The sequence below is a fragment of the Catharus ustulatus genome, chromosome 12 (assembly GCF_009819885.2).
Source record: "Catharus ustulatus isolate bCatUst1 chromosome 12, bCatUst1.pri.v2, whole genome shotgun sequence".
Lineage (NCBI taxonomy): Eukaryota > Metazoa > Chordata > Aves > Passeriformes > Turdidae > Catharus > Catharus ustulatus.
This window is the reverse complement of record NC_046232.1, coordinates 578,024-604,150: the sequence shown is the minus strand read 5'-3', so window position 1 is coordinate 604,150 and position 26,127 is coordinate 578,024. Positions and strand designations below refer to the sequence as shown.

Genomic DNA, 26,127 nt, shown 5'->3' with positions numbered 1-26,127 from the left:
TGCTCACTACAGCCTTGCTTGTCTGTCCTCCCCTCTCAGTTCAGAAATCTGCACTAACTGGGACATGCATGGAGCCAAATACTGCTTTGTGGGTCAACCTTGAAAGATTTTTAGGAACATTCAATGTAGTGAAAAATACTTGAAAGTATTTTTTCAGAGTGGGATGTGGGAAAGTTAGTATTAACAAAAATTACTCTGTAGGATTTGTCGTGGAGGTGCCTTACTACCATGGAAGTCAAACTACGGTAATTTCACAATTATAAGCCACGCCATTTTGACTAAAATTTTGATCTGAACCCAAAGTGCGGTTTATAATCAGGTGCGGCTTATATACGGACAAAGAACAAAAAGTTACTGTTTTAGTTTGGAGGACAGGTGTCTGCTGAGAAAGGCAGGAGCTTCTCTTTGAAATGGAGAATGTAAACCCTCTCTCTCCAAATTACTATAATTTTGAAATAAAGGAGCTTTCAGGCAAAACTATAGGAATTAGGAATAATAGTTCTTTTCTAGGGAAATTAAAATAGAAGTACAGTACTACAAAGAAACAAACTCCAAACCCTGACAAAGTCAGAGTACAGCCTGACACCCCGTCAGGCAGGGTGTTGGTAGCAGTTTGATTAAATGGTGGCTGCAGTCGTCCTGCAGTGACAGATGTGATTCAGTTGGAGCAGTGCTCCTGTACAAGGTGCAGTTTCCCTCTGGAGGTCCAGTGGTGATGTGGAGAAATCCGGTTTTCCTCTGGAGTCCAGTGGAGAAAGGGGCTACCTTAGTGTCTCAAAACCTCTGTTTTTATTTTGGTAAGTTGGGCTCTTCCTCCTGGCTGGAGCAACTTCCAATGGGATTGAAGTAATTTTATCAGTCCCACAGTGGGACTCAATGGGCCATTAGCAGAAAATGGCTCGCTGGAGGAAGGATGGGTTGTGAAAAGATAAAGAACAATGCCCTACTGGTCTCAATGGATGGCTCATTAACAGAATATCTCCCACAGAGATAAGGATCACTGCCCTCACCCTCAACAGATGGTGATAGAATCACCATCCTTTTATCACATCAACCTTTTATCACACTCTGTATTGTAACTTGCGCCTTATAATCAGGTGCGGCTTATATGTGGACAAAGAATGAAAAGTTGCCAACACCCGGAAGTGCGGCTTATAATCAGGTGCGACTTATAATTGTGAAATTACAGTAATTACAGTAATTATATAAGGCGCACTGAAGTATAAGCCTCCCTTCTGGGTGTCGGCAACTTTTCGTTATTTGTCCGTATATAAGGCACACTGGCGTATAAGCCGCACTTTTGTTTGCAGTGAGGATGCTTGCGCAACAGAGTAACCAATTTGTAACAATCACGCAATCGCGAGGTTTACTGGCAGATGCTCAATTCGCAAACTCGGCTCGGCCTGCGGCTCACACTTCCAGGTTGGGAAATTTCTGAACTTTGTCCACTTATTGGACGCTCTGGAGTATAAGCTGCACTTCTGGGTTGGGACCAAAATTTTACTCAATAGGGCGCAGCTTATATGTGTGAAATTACTGTATTTATTCTTTATAGGATGTGGGATTATTATTTTTTATTGAAATTGATTGAATGTTAATGTAGTTTCTATAATTTCAGTTCTTAATTTGCATTAATAAAACATGCAATGTCATACATTTATAAAATTGTTGTCTTGAAATAAATTCCAAAAGCAGATTTTTTTTTTTTTTAATTTTTATTTTTTTGCTTGGAGGTTGCATGAGCAGCCGCACTCACCTGTGCTGTGTGAGCTGTGCAGCCCATGCCTCTGACCCAGCTCCTGGCTGGTGTGGGCAGGAGGTGAGGGAGCTGCCTCAGGGTGCCATATTCACACAGCTGGCAAGTCTGGCAGGGGAAATGCAGTTGTTAGGAATTCAGCTCTAGAGCAGCTCCCTTACCTGGGCCATCCTCTAAAGGGACTTTGCAGAGTCAGGCAGGTGGAAGATTAAACAAGCTGGAAGTGTAAAGGCAGAATGTCAGTGTTCCACCCTGGCTTTGAATATCTTATCAGTTTTTGGCTTGGGTGTTGCAGGTTGTTTTTTTCTTTTGGGATGTTTTGGGTTTTCTGGGCGGGTTGGTTTGGTTTTATAATTATTATTTTGTAGTTAAAACCTACTTATCTTTCCTCTTCATTAGACAGGAAATATGATCCCGTGTTTAGTTTTATCTAAGCTATTTTAGCTGATCTGTGCTCAGCTCAAACAGCCACATGCAAAAGAACTTGGAATTCCCTTTGGCTGATAAGGTCCTGAAGCATCTGTTCTTACAAATCAAGGCAGGGTAACTTGTACCTCTATTTGTAACATGACACGATACACTTTTGTGTCAGATAACATTTTTCAAGGGTTTGAGAGATTTCCCAGTGTCAGTGATCTTTAATACTTCATATTGTTTTTCACAGAATGTTCTTTCTACTTCTAGTCTTTGAAACCTGATAAAAGTAACCCTCTGCTGAGAAAGTGCAGGGTACAGTTTGCTTAAAGATGGTCTTGCTGCTGGTGCCAAGCAATTGTCAGCAAGGGCTGAAAGACTCGCCACTGATAAAAAGAGGGTATCATCATTCCCTAGGGTTTTATTCAAGTCAGAGCCATATGTTACTTTCTAATATAAATGCTGAATCAAGCAGAGCTTGCTGACCTGAGCAGCAGTGTCAATGTTAGGGTGAATAACTTACAGGATGGGGCACACCCTGGAAGCTGGGTCCATGTTTTTGTGACACTGTTCTGGGTTTAGTCCTGATTTGTAAATCACTCATGAAATAGTGCTTTGTGAGCATCACACAGGTCCTGTCTGTTATCAAAAATATGTGACTGCAGGGAGATCTCAGAGAAGTTTGCTATTTTTAAGGTTCATTTGAACTGAATGTTTTATAAAGTTATGTTGAAATTTAAAGTTAAATCTGAACAATGTCAATGGCGGACTGAGCAGTATGTGACTTTACACAACCACTATTCTTTTACTTATTGAAGGTTATGCTTCTTTTTTTCTCTTTTTTTTTTCCTTCTTTTTCCCCTCTTTTAATATAGATGTGAGTATCCTAAGTCAAAATGCTTCAGCAGAGAGAGCTAGAAATATTCTAGCTGTGGAAACTTCTCCTACAGACCTGGTGGGGGAACAAGCAGCCTCCCAGCCTGCACCAGTCCAAACAAGTGCCATCAATTTCTCACTGAAGCAATGGAGTGCTGAGATCAAGTAAGTTGGGAGCCTGGGAGAAGGAGCTACCATGAATGAGACTGGCAGTTCCTGCCAGGACTGTTTCCCACATCCCTGTGTGGTCAACGGAGCTGATGGGGTGGATTTGTTTGCTGTGTTGTATCTCTGCAAATGAACTGTTTCTTTAGCTCCTGCTGGAGGGTGTGAGGGAAGATTATAGTGTAGCATCACTGGAAGGGACACTCAAGTCTTGTACAGTCCTTCCAGTAATGGCTTTGCTCTCTGAACCCCAGCGACTGTTGGGTTGTTGGGGCTGAGTTGTATTCTCAGCCACTGCTGCTTTTCAGGGAGCTGCCAATTCCCAGCATTGTAGTAGTCACAGTACTCAGTGCATAGGAACTGTTTTTAGTGATAAAAACCAAACCAATATAAAACTTTATTTTTTGTTTTCTTAAAAGAAATGAAAGCACGGGGCACGGATTTGAAGTGGATGTAGTTTGAATTCCTGAGCAAAAATGTGGCAGACCCCTTCTGAACATCAAAACCCCTCACTCAATGAATTTACTCTTTAGTATTAATTGCTTTAAGGAAAACAGTCCCACTGGTTTTCAGCTCTCCTGCTGGGTTTCTTTCTAATGAATTTTGTGCTTTGTGCTTTGCCCACATAGATGGGTTTTCCACTTCTGCTCAAAGCATGTTGCAGTGCTAGTACAGAGCAGCTCACAAAGCAGAGCTGTGGCTTTGGTTAACCAGACCAGACCGCATCTTTATGGAGAAAATGGAAAGGAGGAAAATGTTAATTTTCATCAGCAGTGCCAAGTCCAATAGATCCCTTTTAAAGCTTCCTGGTTTAGCACAGAGATCTGAGAGGTTACCAGATGTGTTAGTTTTGACTCTTTCTGGCTGTATTTTTTCGCCTAGTGTTTGGTTGATTGTCTTCCTCCCTTCTCCATGAGTTCTGTGCCATTTGGGACAGGGGGTGGTCTGACAGCCTTTGGAATATGTGTGCCCTGTTCAGTGTCTTACTGGGTTGTACAGCCCCAGTGTTAGGACATGGATCCAAGTGTCTAAAACTGCGGAGTGTTTCCTCTCTTGCTGTGAGCACATTTTTATTTTATGTTTATTAATTTGTACTGAGGGGTGTGGATGTCTCAGTCAAAGCCTTGTCTTTCCTCCTGAACACATTTACATTGGTCTGACAGAGAAGATATTGCTGTAATAGCTGTATTTGCATCCTGGGTAGCAGTAGTGATGTAACAATGCGGGGCAAAAAAAGAAAAATGTCTTGGAGTAAACAGTGTATATTGCAGTAATTAAAGTTGAAATATGCTTCTCTACTTTTAAAATTGCACTTTCAAATACTATTTGATATATACAGACCTCTTTATTTAAGTGGTCTTTAGGCTTGATTTTTGGGTTTTTTTGGCTTTTTTTTTTGAGTTTTTTGTTTTCATGCTCTCAGCTACTTATTTATGCAGAATATAGATGTAGAAACATACTGAATTCTAGTAACCTCCAGTTATATATCCATAAAATAAGACTTAAACCCCAAACATTTAAAAATAGAGACTAATTAGATCATATGATTGGCCCTTGCATAGGTTGTCTGTGCTTAGGAAAATAAATACTGTTTTCCAATTTATCTATTTAATCCTTCATCTTGTTTAATCTAACAGAAAGCAGTGAAGGAGTGCTGCTTGAGTGCCCTGAACAAACCTGTACAAAAGTTTTACAAAGCTTCAGATCAGCTCTGATTTTTCTTAGGCCTAACAGCAGTTCTTTCAAGAAACTTTTCTGGAAGTCCCTTGACTTGTTCTTTGTGGTTTTTTTTCCAGCTTTAGAAGGTAGAGTTCAGGCTTTTAAATGTTGAGGCTGAGTGAGTGCAGAACAGGCAGTTTGGAGTTGCCTGGTGAGAGATCAGCCACCATTTGGAGAAGAGATGTAGAGGAGGTGCCAGGGCACAGTGATATTCGGTGCCCAGACCATCTTCAGGAAATAGATCCATCATCTCCCAGTTTGATCTACTCAATTTGTGTGGAATGTCTGAACAAAGAAATTAAGCTTCTTCCCCCAACAGGAATTGGGATTCTTTGTGGAAGAAAATTAAATCTGTAGCGTAAATAAGTCTTTGCCAAGCTTGTAAATGGATTGCTGAAATAGTTTTATTAATAATCATTATTTAAATATTTACCAGTTCATCATTTAAAAAATTGTGCAGTGTTTAATGATTGGTTTAGAGTTCAGATTTAATGTCATCAGCATGAATCTGAAAGACTGTCTGGGATCATCAAATGATGTTGAAAGTGTAATCTGGGTTGTTTTCTGCTTAAGTTTTGAAGAGACAGTGTGGGTGATTGAGTGAAAGCATCTTTGTCAGCTTGCACAGACTGCGGGGAAAAATGCTGAGATACTAAATATATTTCCAGTTTTACACCTGAAATATTGAACTGGTTCATATAGGTTGATTTGGAGTATCCATGTGTAGTTGAACAAAGGCTTTGCAATACTGAACTGTGTTAATTCTCATGGATGTAAGAGTGGAAATTCCTGAGTGCATGACAGCTGAGGGCAGCTGGGTGAGGTAATCTCATCCTGCTGGGAAATGTCCTGTTCTCTATTAAATTATCTGGCTGGAATTCAGAGGATGCCCCTGAAATGTTCTTGCAGATAGTTGGCCATGTTGCACTGTAGAAAAGAAAAGTTGCAAAGGACTCTTGTCATCAGCATTTCAGCTGCAGCAGGTGTCTTGGGTGAGCCCAAGTTTTCCATTAATCCCCAATATGGCACTATAACAGCCATGTGTTTGGACTGCATGCTGTTCAGTTTAATGCTTGGCAGTTGCCCTAAAATTCTAATCTACAGCTGATAAATAAAGAGATGCTGCTTGTAAATCCTGACTTTGTTTTGTACTTGCCTGCTGCAAAAACAAGGCTAAAACAGGGGGATGCAAAAGGCCATGGCATTAAAGCAAAATAATTCTTCTGTTCTTGGAATTTAGCACTATTCATTGCAGGTGCTGTTTGGTAGTGTGTGCCTTGTTCTCTTTGAGCTTTTATTTGGTTTTGTCTGTGGTTTTAGCTTATTTTTACTTTGCATTGTTGGAGCTGTGAAAAGTCCCTTGTAGAAAATAATGCAAAATGGAGAAATACTTGTCACTTTTTCCTGCGGCCTTTTTCACAGAAACTCCATGTCCTCCTTGAGAAAAGGAAGTAGCGAAAATCGCAAGAGTGTGTTTTATACCACTGAGGAGTGGGAACTTCTGGACCCAACCCCAAAGGACTTGGAAGACTCAATGGCTCTGGAAGAAAAGAGGAAACACCTTGCAGAAGGAAATAAAGGTAGAAGTGGAGGAACGAAGGGGATCATTTGCGTTGCCTTGTTTAGCACAGAGTACCATGTTGTGTCTGTCTCTAGGAAATAAGTAGAAACTTTTCTTTTTTTTTCCACAAACCATATCCACAGCTCTGGGAATGCTTTTTAAAAAATCAATTCCTTACAATGTGTTTGGGGTCCCTTGCCATTCAATACAAGAGAATAAGGGCAAAGCCTTGTTATCCTGTGTGTGGGGTTTCCTGAGTGTGCTGATGGCTTGTTTTGTCACAGGAGCTGCAAAGTACCAAGGCAAAGGGAAATGCTGATGTCACCCACTGAAGCAGCATTGCCTTTAGGCTCTGTGTATCCACCTGTTATGTTGGCTTGTTTCTGGAATGGGACAGAAGCAGGGATGGAATGAAGTACAGTAATTTCACGATTACAAGCTGCACCTATTATAAGCCGCACTTCTAGGGTGTCGGCAACATTTTGTTTTTTCTCCGTATACAAGCCACACCGGATTGTAAGCCGCACTTTCGTTCGCAGTGAGGATCCATGTGCAACTTTCACAAAGTGACCAATTAGTAACAGATTTGCAGAAACGCGGGGTTTACTGGCTCGGGGCCTTGTCGGCCTGGCCCAGCTCGGCTCCCGCCTCCCCCGCCGCAGAGCTGGCCCGGCCCGGCTCGGCTCCTGCCTCCCCCGCCGCAGAGTCGGCCCTGCTCCCCCGCGGCCGCCGGGGGCAGCCCTGGCTCTGCTCGGGGCCATGCAGGCTCGGCTTGGAGCTGCTGCGTGCTCGCATTTCTGGTTGGCAAATTTCTGAACTTTTTTTCATGTATTAGCAACTGTGGAATACAAGCTGCACTTCTGGGTACGGACCAAAACTTTAGTCAAAATGGTGCGGCATATAATCGTGAAATTACTGTAATAGCTCATCCTGTGTATTGTAGCTGGTTCTCAGATTTGACCAATGTCTGGACAATAACCTTGTCAAGGTGTTTTTACATCACTTTAAGAGCATTTTAGGTGACATCCAGGGGATTTAGTCTATTAGAAAACATCCTGTACATGGGGGTGAAACCTTGCATTAAATCTTCTCACAGGAGCATCAGGCTGTGATATCAGAGATGGTTTTGCTCTGGTTATTTGAAGCAGAGTTTACTTTGTTATAGTTAGGGATACCTTTTATTTTCTGTAACAAATTGTAAAATTCTCATCATGTCTTATATGAAAAGTGTTAATTTGTGAGCCAAGTCTTTTATTGGGGAGGGGAGAAGATGTTGAGGGCTTTTTCCCACCAAAGGAAGCAACGTGGAAGATGAGGCATGTTTAGCACTATTGTACTGAGTGTTTGACAGCTGCTCCCAGTCTGATGTTAATGAGTGTATTTTTCAAGAAAATCTGAATGCTTTGAAATGCCTTTTGACTGAGTGAACCAAACTAGAAAGAATTGTTTCATGCAGGACTGGCTAGTTCAGCTTTTCCATTTGATTTGGGCCGCATTCCACACAAAGCAAGGCGCCCCTTGAAGGAGATGATTGGGTCGAGCAAGAACCGCACCAGCAGTGACTCCTCCCCAACAGAGTGCTGCTCTGGCACTGGCAGCAGGCTGGTCTCTGAGCTGCAGCTCAAGTATCAAAGCCAGCAGGAAGAGTTGGAGAAGCTAAAGAAAGAGCTTTTGAGCCAAAAGGTAATGAAACCTTCAGGCAAAGAGCACACAAGCAAATGGGGCTGGCAGGTGTTTGTGAGTTTAACCTTTCTGGCCACCTCACTGCACTAAGACCTGGTTGGTTGTTCCAAAATGATGGTTCTAAACAAACCTTTGTGTACAAAGGGTCTTCAAAGAAGGGCCATCTTCCACATCTGTCAAAGATAAGATGCCTGAGTAAAACTTCCATTTGCACACTGTTCATTGAATTGGTTTATCTATCTCCCTTAAGTCTGAAGTTAACTTGTTTGGTGTCTGCCAGGATCCTGGCTGATAGTCACAGCTTCTTTTTCCATGTGTTCATACAATATCTGAGCAGCTTCTCCTTTCAGATTCTCTGTTTGTCTTTTGATTCTTTCAGTGCTAGTGCAGTGGCTGGGAAATAGACCTGGCTTCTCTCTCTCCTCAAGAAGGGTTTTGTAGGATAGGCCTGACTATAATGTGTGTATGTAGACTGCATTCACGTGGTGCTCATGCTTGTGTGCCCTCATAACTCAAATTTATTCAATACCTTGTTTTTAGATAAAAGAACTTCTACTCATTTTAAGAAGAAAAATATTTTAGATTGTATTTGGAGCTGCTACTTCTGCTATTTGTATTTTCCTATGTGTGAGGTGCTCGAAAGGAAACCAAAGGAGGAGTCTGAGCCCCGTATTTATACTTATTTTAGATGCTATCTTTCCTAACAGTACGTTTGAGCTTCCGAGCCTGCTGCTGTGAGAAATCTCATTGGTCTAGTGCAACACTGCGTTCACAGCTGCTTCTGTTTTATTAAGAGGAAAAAGAAAAACAGTGTCTTAGGTAGTCACTTCTGTGGCAAGATTTTGTAAACAGCCTTTCAAAGACTTCGTTTTTGGCAAAGCAGCATTTGCTTTTTACTTCCTTTTATTTTCTCTGCATCTGTTTAGAGAAGAGAGCTCTTAGTTACCTTTGCTTTTTCCATTCTGTAACATTTTCCTGGTAACTTTTTGGGCTTGAGCCTCTTCCTATTCATCCTACAACAGAGCTGCTTGCAAGCAAGGCTTTTTTCAGCTTCCAGGTACCTGCTGGGCCTCAGTTCTACTCCCTTTCCTTAAGCTGTTGTAGCCATTTCAGGCAGGATCCTTAGCTCCATGAAGGACACTGAAGCCACCTGTGTCGGCCAGTCCTTGTAACGTGTTAGAAATCATGTCATAAAGTGTTTCCTTTTTCCTTTAAAATGCCAGTATGTGGTCTCAACCCATTCCAAAAGCTTCATTTTGCTCATTGTTAGATTTCTAAGCTGTAAAATTTAGAAATGTAAAAGTTTCATTGGGTTTTTTTTGCTGTTGTTTTTTAATTCTCAGGAGCTGGTTCGACTTCTGCAGCAAACAGTGCGATCTTCCCAATATGATAAATATTTCACCAGCCACCTTTGTGAGGGGGTTCCCAAGGACACTCTAGAGCTGTTGCACCAAAAAGATGACCAGATTTTGGGCCTCAACAATCAGCTTGAAAAGTTGAATCTGGAAAAAGACAGTCTGCAGCAGGAAGTCAGGAATCTGAAGTGTAAAGTTGGAGAGCTCAATGAGCGGCTGGGAATGCTGATGGAAACTATTCAAGCTAAAGATGAAGTAATCATGAAACTCTCTCGTCAGCTCAGTGAATGTGAGGACAGCACAGCCTCTCAAAGTGGGGCAATGAATTCCCCCACAGCCCCCTGTACTAGCAAGGAGCTGCAGGAACTGGACAGACTAAAAGTAAGAGCACTGTCTCCGTCTTGGTGCATAGGGAATCTCTTCTCCCTGTAAAAGTCTGCTGTGCTGTTTGAGGTCACTGCAGCATTCCCCAGGACACTCATCAACAGAGGCTTTCTCAGCTTGGAACTCCACTTGAGCAGTGACAATCTACCCAGAACTTCCCTCCTTTGGGCCATCTCTAGTGCAGGCTCCTGTACTGTCAGTAAATTAATTAATCATTGGTGTGGAGCAGATGGGGGGTGAGAAATAATCAAAGGAGCAGGAAGGATCAGGGGTGAGAGGAAAATATAAGCATGGAAGAAAACAAACAGGAAGCTTGATTTGTATTTTTTAAAAATTTTAAATATCAAAAGTGAGGCAACAAAGAGCATGTGGAAAAGCGAAGGGAAGCTCTGAGGAGACAAAAAAGGGAGGAGTATAAGAAATGGTTTTACTAAAGCTGCTCCAGCTCCTACTAATGCTTTATTTTTATTCTGTAACATACCTCTGTGAACGTGTCACAAGTTGTTAGTGGAGTTACTGAAGTTACCTCATTTGCTTTAAAGAGGCTTTCTTGCCTTTGGGTAAATGTTCAAATGTTCAAATTTCAAATTGATTAACATTCCAAAGAATTTGGAATATAAATACGTCGCTTGAAATATGCATAAACATACATCATTTTCTTTCTTATATGTGAGCCTGGTAGGTTTTGAAAGATAAAGCTGGAGCTAGCAGTCTGGTTTTGGCAGAAAGCAGATAGAGCTTGTAGGTGCTTGGGGGTGTGAGGGTCCTGTGGCTGCTGGGAGGGTCCCAGCCTCACCCACAGGCTCAGCTTGTAGTCAGGATCTCAGTGGTCAGGCAGGGAAGCTCATTGCTAAGGGTTTGTTTTTCTGTATGGAGGCAGACATGAAACTTGTGGTTTTGATGAGGGCTGGTGAGGTGGTGAAGAGCCAAGGGCATTTATCCCCCTTTTTTTGTGTTGCTGTGGCCTCTGGGATGTGCCTGTTCTCCCTGCCTGACCCCTGGCAGCAGGCACTGCCTTCCCCAGACCCTGCAGCACTGGGAGGGAGGCAGCTGAGGCACAGCACCACCCTGTGCTCATATTTGGCACATGTGTTTCATTTACATAAAGCCCAAAAATTACTTTTGATTTGAGCCTGAGATTTTTAAATTGTAAGTCCTGTTAGTAGCTGCTGTTTCTATGCTCTAAGGTGATCTTTGTCTGACAGGCATAATCTGCTTTGCTTTTTTTTGTTTTTTTAGGACAATCTTCAGGGTTATAAGACCCAGAATAAATTTTTAAATAAGGAGATTTTGGAACTTTCCGCTCTACGAAGAAATGCAGAAGCAAGAGAGAGAGAATGGCAGGCAAAGGTCAGCATGTTCTCACTTGGCAATGTCTAAAGCAGTTTTCCATACTTTAACTGTAAATCTTCCTAGGAAATTGAACAATTTAAATGTATTAAATATGGTAGCTAAAAAAAAAAAGGCTGTCTCGGTTCTTACAGACCAGTCTTTCTGTATGGATTCTTGGAAAGAAGTAATTGCTTTTAAAGTTGTGTGACCCAGTGGAACACTTTGATAACTTTTGAACAAAGGCATATTCATGTCTGCAAACATTGTTTCCTCAGAATGAAGGCTGCAATGATTTTGTTTTAAAGTCAGTGGCAGGGATGTGTAAGGATTTGATAGCTGAGTAGAGCTTTCTCCTGAGCACGAAGGATGACTGTGGTATGGAGAATATAATTTCTGTGTGGGTGAATTTGAGTGCAGAGGTGTTGCAGGTAAATAATAAAGATTTCCAGTGCTTTGGGTTAGGGGAAATGCACTCATCTGTAACTAAGTTAGATACCTGTAGCTGTGGTTTGGTGGGCTTTGCTTTTGGCTTTTTGGAAGCCATGCACTCAGTGGTGAGGTTTAAATGCTGTATTTTTGGTACAGAGGTGTGTTTACAGTTCTTCCATGCTATTACCTAACTCATATGCCACTTAAGTTGTTCTTGTTCAAACATGCACAGACTAAAGCTGCTACAATGCAACCATTTTGTTCTTTTAAGGTGTCTCATACAATGCAGTGATAATTGAGGTTTGCACAGATTTCCCATGTACAAAAATACATGTGGTGGAAAACATCTATGCTATGCTACCTTATATTCCCTGGTGTTACAAAAATAGGAAAGTTAAGCTGACTGTTCTTAACTTAGCCGTTTCTAAGCAGCATAAACCAATAGAACAGCATTGAGCCATGTTTTAAAAGAAGTGTAGTACAAAGTAAGTGTCTGAAGGTTTATATCATATATTGTTTTCTGCAGTATACCAGCTTAGAAGCCAAACTCTGCCAGATTGAAAGTAAATACTTGATCTTGCTTCAAGAAATGAAAACTCCTGTTTGTTCTGAGGATCAGAGTCCTGCTCGTGAGGTCATCACACAGTTACTGGAAGATGCCTTGAAAGCAGAGCCTAGTGAACAACCAGAACAAGCATTTTTCAAACCCCACCTTGTCAGGTAGTTTGGTCCTGTTGAATTAAATATGTGTGTGTCTCCTGGCCAGTGGGCTCTGTCATAGCACTGGAAAACAGACAGTGGGAATATATTTGCAGGGTTGGATTACCTACTGTATTTCCCTTATTAATGAGGGAATGGCTGTGAAATCTTTCTAGCTGTAAAAATAAATACAGTTGTGTTGGAATACATCTGGTGCAGATGGAGATGCAGATTGAACTCTGGGTGGTCTGATCTGGAGGAGAAGGGGCCATGAGCTGCCCACTGTTGACACAATAAAGGGCATCAGGCCTGGTGGCAGCAGCCAGGTCAGGGACTGGGAGAGGAGCCAGACTTGCAAGGCTTGGCCTTAGAGGGGAAAAAAGCCCCTGGATTGCTGTGTTGAGGGGCATTGTCTGTGTTTCTGTGCCTTGAATGAATGTTTTATGGAGCCTGAGACTCTGCCAGGGGAAGCCTGACAGTCTCTGCTGGGAGTGTGGCTGCCAGGGAGTCTCAGGAATGGTCACACTGGGAATTTATTCATTCACTGAGATACAATGTCAGACTGAGACCAAGGTATTGCCCTACAGCTGCTGAAGGTGAGATGCTAAGGAGATGGGTGCATCCCAACTGGGATCCCATCCCATCCATGTTGTTAAATAAATTGCTTAATTTGTGTAGTAATATACAGGAACATGGGCACCAAGTCTTTTGTATATGGAATTGTACAAGTAATTGTTAAATAAAGAATTTACTTCAGAAAAATGTTCAATAAGAACTTGAGACCTATGGAGAGTGGCTTTGAAGTAACTTTACAGTGGGAACTTGAGGGCTTCAGGGCTGCTCAACATATTTTGAAAACCTTTTTTCTTGCTCTCCATTTCAGTGAATATGATATCTATGGCTTTCAGACCGTCCCAGAGGATGATGATGAGGAGAAACTAGTAGCAAAATCACGAGCTTTGGACTTGAGGTCACTCTCACTCAGTGAGAATCGAGAGATCTCCACAGGAGTGAAGTGGGAGAACTACCTGGCAAGCACAATGAACAGAGAGATGATGCGCTGTGTGGAGCTGAAGAACCTCATCCGCTCTGGAATTCCTCATGAGCACCGCTCCAAGGTGTGGAGGTGGTGTGTCAACCAACACGTGAAAAAGTTCAAGGACAGTGCCATTCCTGGCTACTTCCAAACCTTGCTTCAGAAAGCTCTGGAAAAACCAAACCCTGCATCTAAGCAGATCGAGCTGGATCTCTTGAGGACTTTGCCAAACAACAAACATTACTCATCCCCAACATCCGAGGGGATCCAGAAGCTGCGAAATGTGCTGCTGGCATTTTCCTGGAGAAATCCCGATATAGGGTATTGCCAAGGGCTCAACAGGTGAGATTTCCACCAATCTTGGGTAATAACTGTGCAGTTATTATAACTAAATACTTAGTGGGCCTTTCAAATCACATGTATAGTAACCTGGTTTCCAACAGCAGTTTGCCTTATGGGTTGTATACTTATAATTTATAATAAACAAATAAATACTACACTGTTTAAACCAATGAAACAAGCAGTTTGGATAGTACATTTTGTAAAATCGGCTTGGCATCAAAATTGGAACTGGATTTAACTCATAAGAAATGCGCTACTTAAATGTAGTTTTACATTGACTTCATGGCAGTTGTAGGGAATTGTGTTGCTTTTATGTGCAAGGATTTGTTAGTTTTCTTCTTCTTTTAAAACAAGCAGAAAAAAAATGCTTGAAAACTTTTTTGTATTGTTAAGGCCACAAATTTCAGCATTTTCCACTGATGTCTTCGATCAGAATTGCAGAATTTAAAGGGGATCCTTGCATTGCAATGCTAAGAAAAATTCTGATTCATTGCAGTTGGCCTTTGCCAGAATAGCTTTGCTACTTGGAGAGGTGTAGTAAAAGAAAGGTGCTACTTTGAAGCAGGTGTGTTGTTCTAACACCCTGTCTCACCCCTGTCATGTAATGCTGTAGATGCGCACTTGTGCACTATTTCATGTACCAGAATAAGCTTTTGAGCTTAAAGCAGCTTGTCATTTGGACTAGCATGCAGAAGAAGCAGTGAGTGATGCAGTAGAGGTGTTGAGGCAGCAGTAGTGGTGATGGGGAAACCCCCACCTAACACCCTTAGAATAAACATCTCCTTTCTAAACTAGACTCTGTGTTTAGAGAGCTCTTAAAATCTCGACACCAGCACTTGAAAAAGTTCTTGACGCAAGTTTTTGCCTTTTTCTGTTTTCTTATTTTGCTGAATACAAACACTTGGTGTGGCTGAGAAGGCGTGGCTTTGCCCCATCTTAAACTTCATTAAGTTTTGCTGTTCAATGCTCTGCTGTTAATTCATTTATTTCTGCTGAACAGAAACAAAGACTTTACTGTAATGGTTTTTAGTATAGTTTGTGTTAATATAATAATCTTCTCCTCCAAATAAACCCTGTTTTCAGGTTGGTAGCAATTGCACTTCTATACTTGGAACAGGAAGATGCTTTTTGGTGTCTAGTAGCAATAGTGGAAGTTTTCATGCCTCGTGATTATTATACTAAGACACTGCTGGGATCCCAGGTAGGTGCTCTGCTGGGATGAAACCTGCTCCTGTCAACTGCAGCCAGTCAAAAGCTTTCCTCTGCAGCTTTCTGCTGTGCCTCTTTGGAAGGGATGGGAGTGGAGCTGGCAGGGGTGGGTTCAGGCAGCAGACCCTCCTTTGGACAAGGACTCTAACAGTGAGATAGTTGTTCAGGGTCTTGCTTGGACTGCAGTCCTTAACCCCCTTCTCACTGACAGCTTCACAATCCTGAGCTGTGTTATTGTTCCTTTCCTCACATGGTGGTGCTGGACTCTGGGTGAGGGCAGGGTGGGCACTGCTGTGGGCAGTAGCCACTGTAGCACTCTTGCTGCCAGGTGATGCTGTGCTCCAGGCTACCTCCTCCAGCCAGGTGCTTGCCCAGCACGTTCTCTGCTCCTGTGCAGCTCTGAGCAGTACTAGGAACATTCCACCTGTGTGAGGAGCCCTCTGAGACCAGGGCTGGCTTCAGAAGCAAACAAGGGCGTTGTGCAGTGGGGCAGCTCTGAGTGCTTTGGGTGGGTTTAGCTTGGAAGCGTGAACTAGACAGTCCTGGAGTTCCTGGTTACCTCTGGGAACACTGGCACTCAGAGATGGGTAACAGCCTTGCTCTAAATGGTGTGCCAGAAATTTGGGTCAATAACATCCTGTTTGTCCTCTCTTTAGGTTGATCAGCGAGTGTTTAAGGATTTAATGAGTGAGAAGCTTCCACGACTGCATGCTCATTTCGAACAATATAAAGTTGATTATACTCTCATCACTTTCAACTGGTTTCTTGTGGTTTTTGTCGACAGTGTGGTTAGTGACATCCTTTTCAAAATCTGGGACTCTTTCCTCTATGAGGGACCAAAGGTGAGCTGGATGGGCTGAGCTTGTTCATTTGTTACCTGATCACAAAGTACTGTAGTGTTACTGAGTGTGGGGTTAAAGGAAGGGTGTTTTGCAAAACTCCTGTCAGTTAAAATGACTGGTAGGAAAACCCAAAGAGGAACTGTGCGTAAATAACTATTGAAGACATTTTCCGGCTTTTGGAAATGGGGACTGGGGTGGGGAAGGGAGGTAGAGGGAGATGTGATCAGAGGGCTCAAGTGCAGCATGAGGAACTCTTGTTGGGAGTTGATAAGGTTGATAATGAGACTTTGTGTACTGTATTTACCAAGTACCAAACATTGGATGTGTTTTTATCAGGTAATATTCCGGTTTGCCCTGGCACTGTTCAAATACAAAGAAGAGGAAATCTTGAAGCTGCAGGATTCCATGTCTATTTTCAAGTACCTTCGCTATTTCACACGCACCATCCTTGATGCCAGGTGGGTGACCCACACTGGGGTGCCACTGAGGGGCTTGTGGTGGCCCATGGGACATGTCTGTCTTGTGGCTTTGGTGGTGTTTCCATCTAGATCCTAATTCAGATGTAAAGCAACCAGAGATGTAACCAACTGCTAGAATTGGTCATGAGCACTTTTGTCTAGCAGAGACAAATCAGAAGTGATGAAGGTATGAATATAATTTTTGCGTGTGAAGGGGATTGCCTTGTGTAGGTGTATCATGGTAGCAACATGGCAGAACTTCAACCACAGGTGAGGTTTCCCTCTGCATTGCAGATGTAGCTTGTTAGTAAAATGTTTTATGATAAATCAAAATGCATCCTGGCTCAGGCATTAAAGATGTGAGGCATGTCCCCTGCATCTTAGATCTCTTTTGCATGGTTAAGGCACAGATTTCTGCCACGTCATTCCAGCTGGCTTTAAGATCTTCATGGAAGCAGAGAATAAATGCAAGAATAAATATAAATTAGATCCTCTTCTGGTCTTCAGTCCTTGCAGAGGACTTGGTTTGGAAATTAGGGTCTAGAGTTGTTAGATTCCTGGTTTCGAGTCTGTAGGAGCAGCAAGTTAATCTTAAAAATAAAAGTTGTATTGGGGTTGGTTTAATGTCTGAAAACATTTTGCACATCTTTTGAAGCTCACTGATTTTCAATTTAGAGCAAAATTGTTTACTGAAATTGGAGAGATTTCTTTTTAGTGTCATAAACTCCACATACATTTAGGCTTATACTTCGACTTCTGCAAGAACTTTATTATTTTTACTTCTTGTGTTTCAGTTTTGACTAGAGAAGTTAAAGCTGAATAATCTTGTGCTTGAAAGGGATTGCTGGGATTGATGCAGAGAGAAAATTTTTTTTTTTCCTTACCTAATTTAAACAACACTTTGATATTTAATCAGAGGTGAAGAGTTGGTTTTACATTCCTTTTCCACTTACGGAAATGATGTCTTGATTCTCCTGTCTAATCTTTCTGGTGCTGAAGTAACCTAGTTTAAAGATTGCTAAAATTGCTGAATTTGGTGTTAACAAAATGCACTAATTAGGGATCACTGGGAGATGGGGAGTTCAAGTGAGGACAGAATTCAGTACATTAAAGATTTTTGCAATACAAATATGCTGTGTGCTGATGTGTAAGTCTCTGCCTTTTGGGGTTTTAAGAGTGGAAGCAGTGCAGTGCCACTTAGGGAATCAGAATTTGCCTGCTAGGACTGACAAGACAGGTTTCAAGCTGCCTTGTTTCTCACTCTGCCATGTTTGTACAAGCTTTACATCATCAACATTTGAGGAGCACAAAAGCACATAGAATGAGGTCTTTCTTGATATGGACAAAAAATGAACCTGTTCTAGAGGTCAAAATTCAGAAATACTTATTTGTGTAGAATTCATGGATGTTCTGAATGGATTAAAATCATTCTGCACAGAGTTTCTAAGTTCAAACACTGTATTAGGTGAGGTCTCTACAGACAGATGCATAATTATATTCTAGTTACAGGATGTCATAGCTGGGTTTTTCTACAGAGCCACGGCATGTTGTGCACAGTTAGAGAATCTGCTGTAATATGTTCTGTGTAGAAGTAGCAGGAAATCATTCCTTGATCAGTCAAAAATACAAACCTACCATGAAATAAACTGTTCAAAGAAGTTTTCTTAATATTTACTTCTGATAATTCAAGTAGAATAAATTAAATATTCCGGTTTCTCTTTTTTCCTTAGTAAGCATTGAGATGTTTTTGGGTGTAGATCAGCAATGATGATGATGTACAGTAATTTCACTAATATAAGCCGCACCATTTTGACTAAAATTTTGGTCCCAACCCAGAAGTGTGGCTTATAATCAGATGCGGCCAATATATGAACAAAGTTCAGAAATTTGCCAACCTGGAAATACGAGCCTGCCGCCCAGAGGGGCAGCGTGGGGCAGCAGCAGGCATAGCCCAAGCGCGGGGCAGTGGCAGGCAATGCCCTGGCCCCAGGGAGGCGGCCACAAGCCGGGCCCACCTGGCCCATAGCCAGTAAAGCCTGCAATCCCGCGATTCTGTTACTAACTGGCAACTTTGAAAGTTGCACGTGGATCCTCGCTGCGAATGAAAGTGCTGTTTATAATCCAGTGCAGCTTGTATATGGACAAAGAACGGAAAGTTGCCGACACCCGGAAGTGCGGCTTGTAATCAGTGAGGCTTGTAGTCGTGAAATTACTGTAGTTGGATGCAGTCTTTTTGGCCTGATTCGACAGACCAGCTGCTGGGTTTGCTGGGACTGCAGGATGGAGTGATGCAGTGTGACTCTGGAAGGGGGCTGCATCTTCTGTGCTGACAAGTTTGGTTTGACACTGGCCCAGAGATCTCTGTGCTCCAGCCAGCAGAAGCCCAGAGTGTCCTCACTGTATTGGAAACTTTGGCTTGGCCATGGCCTGTGTTACACCTGGGTTTAGCTGTTCTCTTTGTTGTCAGACTGTGTTGGTTACCTGGAGAGCTGGGTGTTGAGGATTGGAGGAGCTGCAGGGGGTTCCATGGAGGAGGTTATCCCATCTGTAAAGGGTGGCTAGATGTGCCCAGTATCCAGTGGAGCCTCTGAAACGGCTTATGCCTTGTGCTCAGTGTTTCAAGGCCATGATCTCTGTGGCAGAGGTTACAGGTGGCTTGGGGAACTCTTGAGCGTTTGATTGCACTTGATCATGTGAAACAACCTTAAGCCTGAATGCTTTATAGAAATTTCTTGAAGTATTGATAACATCTGAGGCTATCAAGTGTGAAAGAGAGCAGAGATGTGTGATGTGATAAAAGTTGGTATGGATGAAGTTTAACAGTGATTGAAAAGCCCAACAAATACCAATGATTTTCTCTACCATTGTGTAATCCTGCAGGAAACTGACTGCTATTGCTTTTGGAGAGCTGAACCCTTTTCCCTTACGGCAGATCAGGAACCGCAGGGCCTGGCACCTGGAGAAGGTGCGACTGGAGCTGACGGAGCTGGAGGCCATCCGTGAGGACTTCCTGCGTGAGAGGGACACCTGTGTGGCGCAGGACAAGAGGGACCTGATCAGTGATGACGAGGAGGACAGCTGAGACTGCCTCTCGCACTGTTCTGTGGGATCTGACCAAAGTGAGTTCACCTCCAAAACACCTTCTTCGTCCTGGCAAACACAATGTAAACTCCTTGCTTTTGGAAATATGCAGGACACATTTCCAAGTCCAAGCACTTTCAGAAATACCACTTTGTATGGAGACCAAACACTTCTGTTTACATTTATGTTCATGGAATCGTGTGTAGAGCACTTACATCTGTCTCAGTCAGTCAGCTGAACTGACAGTTGTTTTCTCAAAGTGCACCACTAATGCCTCGATGTGAGACAATAATAAAAGTCCATGCTCTGTTACGTTCATTGCCATTCTGTGTTTAGGGTTCTTGTGATGTAATCATGTTTTTTGTAGTGCAAGCTCAATGTGAGAGGATGTCATATTTCTTGGATTCAGGTTGGCTCAATCTAGCCATTCTTAAGGTCACTAACCAGAAAAGCATGGCATGAAGATTCCTTTGTATTTTCCTGAAGTGTCATGCAATGGATCACCAAACAGAGCACTTGAATATATGTACTCTAAAGTAAAGGTAAAGTAAGTACTTGTTTTTGTCACTGGCTGTTGAGTGTGTATGGAGCAGTGATAGCAAACATCATTTCTACTTTTCAGGGCAGCTGTGTTGATAGAGTCTCATTAATGCAAATGGTTTATAGCTCAAACTCCCATTTATCAATTCTGTTTGTATTCACTTTTTTGATTGCAATGGTTCAAAAAGGCCACAACCAAATTCCAGATATTATGGAAGAATGGAGCTTGTCACAGGAGTACCATGCTTTAGAGCCAATTTCTTGTGTATCTGTTGAAAGTTTGTTTTGTTATGGTTTTTTGGTTCTGTGAGGGTTTTGGTAGGGCTTTTTTGTTTTATTTTTGGGATTTTTTGTGGGTGGGTTTTTTTTTTTTCTTCTTCCTCTTTAGGACCTAAGGTGAAGTTTTGCCCTTTAAGAAGAAGCACAGCATTCTTTCTGCATGATTGTAGAACTATTGTACAATAGTGGTAGTGACTGGGTTCATAGTACAAATATTTACCAATCAGTCAGAGGAACCTGAAGGTCACAACGTGCACATGTGAGCTGAAGATCCAACAGAAAAATGCAATATTCTCCTAATGTACTCAGCTTTACTGTGAGAGTTGGATGCACTTCCTGCAGCACAGCTGTAGGAGCAACATCTGGGCTGTTGGGCTATAGTGTTCCTGCTGTGGTTCTGAGGAGGAGGGTTTGTTTCTTCCTGGCTCTTCTCTGGACTTTTGCGACGGTTTTTTCTTGGACTGCTGGATCTTCAGAATTTTGGATTGACTATAATGTGTCATGATAAAACTAGGATTCAACTAGGATTCAAATACCAGGCAGTGAATCATTGAGCTCTGGGGAAGTGGTGAATTGGCAAAAACCAAAACTAATCACTGGGAAGAGTCAAGTGCATCAAGCTTGTATTTCATGTTTTGCTTTGGTTTTCTAGAAGTAGTAGTACTTCTTTGGGTATAATCATGTAATTGTTTTTGTCAACTTAAGTGTGTGCAGAGAGAAATCCTGCTTCTGTTTCGCAGCACTTTTAAAAACATTTTATATTAGGTAATGTAGTTGTAGCCTTCTCCAAGTAAGCATATTATAAGTTAGTTTATATGGAACTATTTAATCAGAGGTGAAGTTGTAACTTAGAGGATTACTTTTGATATAAAATTTGTGCTTCCTGTATGACACAATTTTTACCTAGCCAGCAAATCCTTGCCAATGTGGGACTGATGGTGTGATCATCTTGATTTATATGTTACTAGTCTTCTAAAATGTCCCCTACCTAGTCTGGGGTAGGCAGTAGCTGGGATTTTTTTCTAATTCCCTAGTTACTTTTGGTTGTATACTGGAGGGCAGGGTTTTGATATTATTGCATGTACTGTATTCTTTTTCTACTTACAATCAGTATTTGAATACAAAAATGGGACCAAGTTTTCTACTTTTCTAGTTATGCTGTCTTGGTTTTGAAAGAGCTGGTCTCTAAATCAGTATGTAATATAGGCTTTTTGTTTGTATGTTTGTTTTAATGTTGATGTTATGTGTTAAATGAATTTTTTTGTAAGGTGAAGATCTTCCTTTCAGTGACCACAGGTGGAATAGTAAGGTGAAGAGTTTAGATACTTGTACCTACCCTATTCCTACCATCCATTTTTCTTTGGCTTTGAGTCTTCACTATGAACTAGTCCTATGACTTCAGGAGATGTTTTCAGACCAATTCCATTGAAGTGTTTGGGTTGTGAAGATGAAACAGGAGCGTTTTTGTTGGAGTTGTGCTGATGGTTCAGTTCGTGTGTGCATGTGTTGCTGTGCTTCATTCCATGAAGTTGTTTCCAATTGTACAGTAAAATGAAGTAGCTCTGTTCTGCCATGGGTGTGACTGTTTCCCGTGAATGTTAGGAACCTTGTAGAAGTTGTGCTGTCTCTGGGTATTTTGTCAGATATGAAATGAGTTGATGCTGTTCTGCTCAAGTTCCCTGCAATCTATTGGCTTCATTTTGTTAGGCTTTGTTACTGATTTAGTGATGAGCTAAAAGGTCAAAAAATGGCAGAGGCTTATCACCTCTGGCCACTAGAAGTCTCTGTGGAACAAAAATAAGATGCCTATAGCAGGAAGTAACATCAGGGGAGCTTGCCTTGCTTGCTGTTGCAAATGTCTTTGTGTGACTTAGTTTTCTAGTGGTGCTGAAACCTGGTTCCCTTGGAGAGCAGTAACTCCTCAGGGACATGCAGGATGCACAGGCAGTATTCTAACCTGATGAAACCAGACCAGCACACAGTGTGCCTCAGTGGCCTGCCAAAGCTGACCTGCATGGAACCCAGGAGTTTGTTTGTGTGGGAGCTGCTGCAATGATGCATGAGGCTGACCATCTGTGCCAGCCAGACTGGGCAGCTGAGCTGTTCATGCACATGACATCTGCCAGGATGATATTCTAACTTCAAGCCTTGCACATAAGGTGCAGAACTGCTCTCATGTGTGGTTCCCAGAAGGTGTGATGTAACCCAGACCACCAACTTGCATCGTGCAGGATTTTCCTCCATCTCTGTTCATGTGTGCATGGCTTCCTGGTGAAACTTTTCATTAGTTGTTTAAAAGGTCTGTTACCCTCTGTTAAACAGGCAAACAATTGGTGCACTACACTTCCAGTTATTAGAACTGCAGTGTTTCAGCTTGACCCATACGCATATACAGTGTTATCATCCAGTGTTACCACATTGGTTGGTGGTGTTCTTTTTACCAGACGTGTAATCAATAAAAAGGACTTTTCTGTTTGCCCTTTTGGTGTCTTTGAGATTTTCTGCTTCCCCTCAGTGTTTGTAAACATGGTAAGATATTTCAGGAGAAAGGGAAAGGATTTTTTTTTTCCTTCTAAAACATTAGAGATGAATGAATGGTCTTAAATTTGACAAGTTGTATGTTCAGACACATAACTGAGAAATGGCAAATTGTTTAATTTAATGAAATTGTGTAGCTGTTTAAGTGACTATTCCCTTAAGTGCTATGTTAAAAATCATCTGTATGCGGTACAAGAAATTTGAATCACAAATGTAAGTGATGTTGTCTTCACAAAGATTGATGCAAAGAAAAAAATAAATTTTTTATTGCTTTATAGATTGCTCTGGTTCTTTTTTTCCCCCCATAACAGATGGAAATATCTGCAGGTGTCTTCAGAATAAGCCAGTGGTAGAGCTCGTATTTTTGTCTGGTAATGAGGTCTGAGAGAATCTCTGTAAAGGAACAAACAGATGTAAATTTGGCTTTGTAGCATGAAGATGCGAGCTATAAATATGTTGCATGTAGGTGATGCTGGCTGGATAAATTGTCCTTCATTTCTTGGGAAAAGGAGGGGGGAAGACAAAATTTGCAGAAAACTTGAAGACAGGAATTTTCTGAGTTCACACACTTTCTGGGAAACATTTATATGGTATCTCCTGACACCCCAAAAGCTTCTTTAGAAGGCTTGGTACTGATTGTCTAACAGTCTTTTGTAGTCAAATAAATAATTTCAGCTGTTTTGAAAATTTAACCAAGTAAATAATTTGGAAATCAAGTCTCAATTATCTGTCTTTGAGATATGAATTTTGCATTTTGGAATTGCTTGATTCCCTTAAAGAGGTTTGAATATATCAGCTACTTCAGATATATAACTTAATAGCTAAATGTAAGGGAGGAAAAAATGAGTTAACATATGACAGTAACTGCATATCCAAGCATATCTTTCATAGCAGAGATGAATAGTGCACAGTTCTTGTCCCCTGGCTCTGCTACAGAATGGCAAGCTATTACAGGAGTAGATTTTGGCACAGCTGGAAATCTGTTCAAAGGGGTTGCAAAACAGGATAGAGATCAGCAGCTGAGGCAGAACATGGCCTAAGGACCTCATGTCCTGTATTACTGAAAATTTTAAGTCAGAGACATAAACAAAATTCTGGGAAGAGAGTGCATGAGGAGCAATGTCCTCACTTGGATATTTGGCGTGTTCAGCTTGAGTAGGTTGTGTTGCCCTGAGCAGTTGCTGGAGCCTGTAAAGGACAGCTGAGACTCCCATTTGCTCCTTAGAACTAGCCTTGAAGCATCTGCTCTCAGTGGGATTGCAGTAAGGACATGAGTGTGGCTGGTGTATGTTAAAAACCTGGTTCCTAAGAAATGCATAACTTAGGATAAACACAGCTGCCCTGCTCTGAACAGAGACCAAATACCTGCAGAATCTCTCTGTTCTCTGGGTGCCTCAGAGAGGCAGAGAACACAATCTGCTGGTATTGCAAGGTATCAGGTGTTCCTCCTCTGGGATTTTCACAAGTGCTAAACTTAGCTTCCTTATCTGCAGCTCTTTGACCTCAGCAGAGAACAGAAGCCATGTAGTGCTGAAGCTTTAAGAATTCCCACACATGAAGTATGTTCCCTCAGATAGTGCAAAGGAAGGGTGTACTCTGCCTTGGAAACTTCCCTCCTGGAAAATAAGGTAAAAGGTTCAGCCAGAACTTTGCAGAGTGGTATTTTCATGGTGATGATCTGCTGTGAAAGCCATATTTGTCTACGGTTCAGGGATGCCCACCTGTAATGCCAGCCTTTCAGAGCACAAGACTAGAAAGCAAAACTCTGGACTATTACTGAATGAGATTTTAAAAAACCACAGTTATTAAAAGTATAGATCTCTAGTAATTAAAACATTCAATACTAGAATATGCCTGGTAAATTAAGATGACTTTGGCCCACTACAATTCCCCCAGTCTTGAGCAGCTGCATCCTGCCTTTGTCTCTCAAAAGCAATGCACCTTTGGTGTGTACAAACCAGCTGGGTTGTGCAGTGAGTTGCCCCAAAGATGTCAGGTTTGAGCTGATGAAGGGAATCGGTGATTCTTCAGGCACTGTGATTGGTGATTATACTGTGAAATAAGCTATGTGCCTGTCTTAAGGAGTGCAGGTGGCGTTTTTCTGGTTTTCAATCCTGGAACTCCCCCTTTGGAACATAAGGTATGGGTTTCTTACTTTGTCACTTCTAAAGCAGGCTGGCAAATGCATTGCTGCAGTGTTTGCTGATGCTGCCTACATGAAACACTGCTTAGGTTTGAGTTTTCTTTAATGTTCTTGCCCTGTATGCACATAAAGGCTTTTACCTTCATCCAAAGATGTTACAAAGAAGTCTTGAGTTAGCGTTTTAATGGCAAATAACCATGGAACCATGAAAGAGCAACGTCCTACTTAGGCAGTGCCTGTATTTGGGTTTACAAGCCCTATGGACATGGCAGCAGGGTTGGGAGTCAATCTGCCTTTGCTGCTCTTGGAAACCTTTATTCAAAGTGAGGTTATTTGGGTCTAGGGACAGCTTGTCCCAGTTTGAGAAGTGTGTTTTGTTCAGAGTGTTTTGTTCCCTCCTTTGCAGCTAGGAGCAAACAAAAGCAGTGGCCTTGTTCATATGCCCTTTGCTCTAAGAATTTTGTGGTATGATTGCTGTGGCTTCCACGTGATCACATCCCCTTGTAGAACTAAAGGTGAGAAATTAAATAGCTTTATTTCTCTTTGAGAGAGTTCTGGATGCTTCCACTGCCCTTTGAAACATTTACTATTGCTCCTGTTTCCTGTTCTCCACCCTGTGTAGTATAACATGCAGCCACTTTCCTTTTGGAGTTGGAGGAGCTGGGTGGAACTCGTGGGCTGTGAACACCACTCCCAGGGCAGGCAATCAGGGGCACAGTTCAGTCCTCTTGATTTACAATAAGCCAGGTTTCTTTTTAAAAACCACTTTAATAAAAACCACTGCCTCTAGGTATTTGCCTAGAATAAAATCGCTCTTAAATTTATCTATCTTCACACCTTACTGAAAAGGGAAACATCCTGCTTATTTATCTCTGGTAATTTGCCATTACTATTGTGTTACCTTAATCACATAGAGGATTGGAAGTGAAGGCAACCTGGCACTTGTCATTTATTTTGAAGGTGTGAACAATCCCACATCATTGCTCATTAGCAAATGCTGGATATTAACTTGCCCTGAAGAAATGTAAGAAGACCTGAGAGTGTTTACTGTGCTTACTGTGTGCCAAATAAAGCCGGATGAAATCTAGTTTTTCAAGTTTTGGGGATGTCTTTAGGAGAGTAAACAGATGAAGACTGTCTTTGGTGATGAAGATGGCGGCTTGGGAAGCAGGATGGCAGAGGTTTGGTAGAGCAGTACCTGTGACTGCAGCCTGAGATCTGGGAGTCTGTGCCGCTCTGTGACACAGCGGGCAGGGGCACTGGGTGGTGGCGAGGGTCAGACCACA

The 26,127-nt window shown here is 42.0% G+C and overlaps 1 protein-coding gene across 4 annotated transcripts in view; it reads left to right on the top strand.

Annotated features, from left to right (window-relative positions):
* TBC1D2B (TBC1 domain family member 2B) overlaps positions 1–22,973 on the top strand; it is a 37,076-nt gene extending 14,103 nt beyond the window's left edge. For 3 of the 4 annotated variants that reach the window (XM_042779659.1, XM_033070315.2, XM_033070313.1), the window contains 11 exons: positions 3,046–3,211; positions 6,353–6,510; positions 7,948–8,174; positions 9,518–9,910; positions 11,153–11,263; positions 12,201–12,394; positions 13,257–13,751; positions 14,835–14,952; positions 15,617–15,802; positions 16,139–16,260; positions 19,141–22,973. In XM_042779659.1, coding sequence (XP_042635593.1) covers positions 3,046–3,211; positions 6,353–6,510; positions 7,948–8,174; positions 9,518–9,910; positions 11,153–11,263; positions 12,201–12,394; positions 13,257–13,751; positions 14,835–14,952; positions 15,617–15,802; positions 16,139–16,260; positions 19,141–19,342 — 2,372 coding nt within the window. In that variant the 3' untranslated portion in view covers positions 19,343–22,973. The remainder of the gene's footprint in view (positions 1–3,045; positions 3,212–6,352; positions 6,511–7,947; positions 8,175–9,517; positions 9,911–11,152; positions 11,264–12,200; positions 12,395–13,256; positions 13,752–14,834; positions 14,953–15,616; positions 15,803–16,138; positions 16,261–19,140) is intronic. The other variant, XM_033070314.2, reaches the window with a different exon arrangement.
* The last annotated feature ends 3,154 nt before the right edge of the window (positions 22,974–26,127 follow it).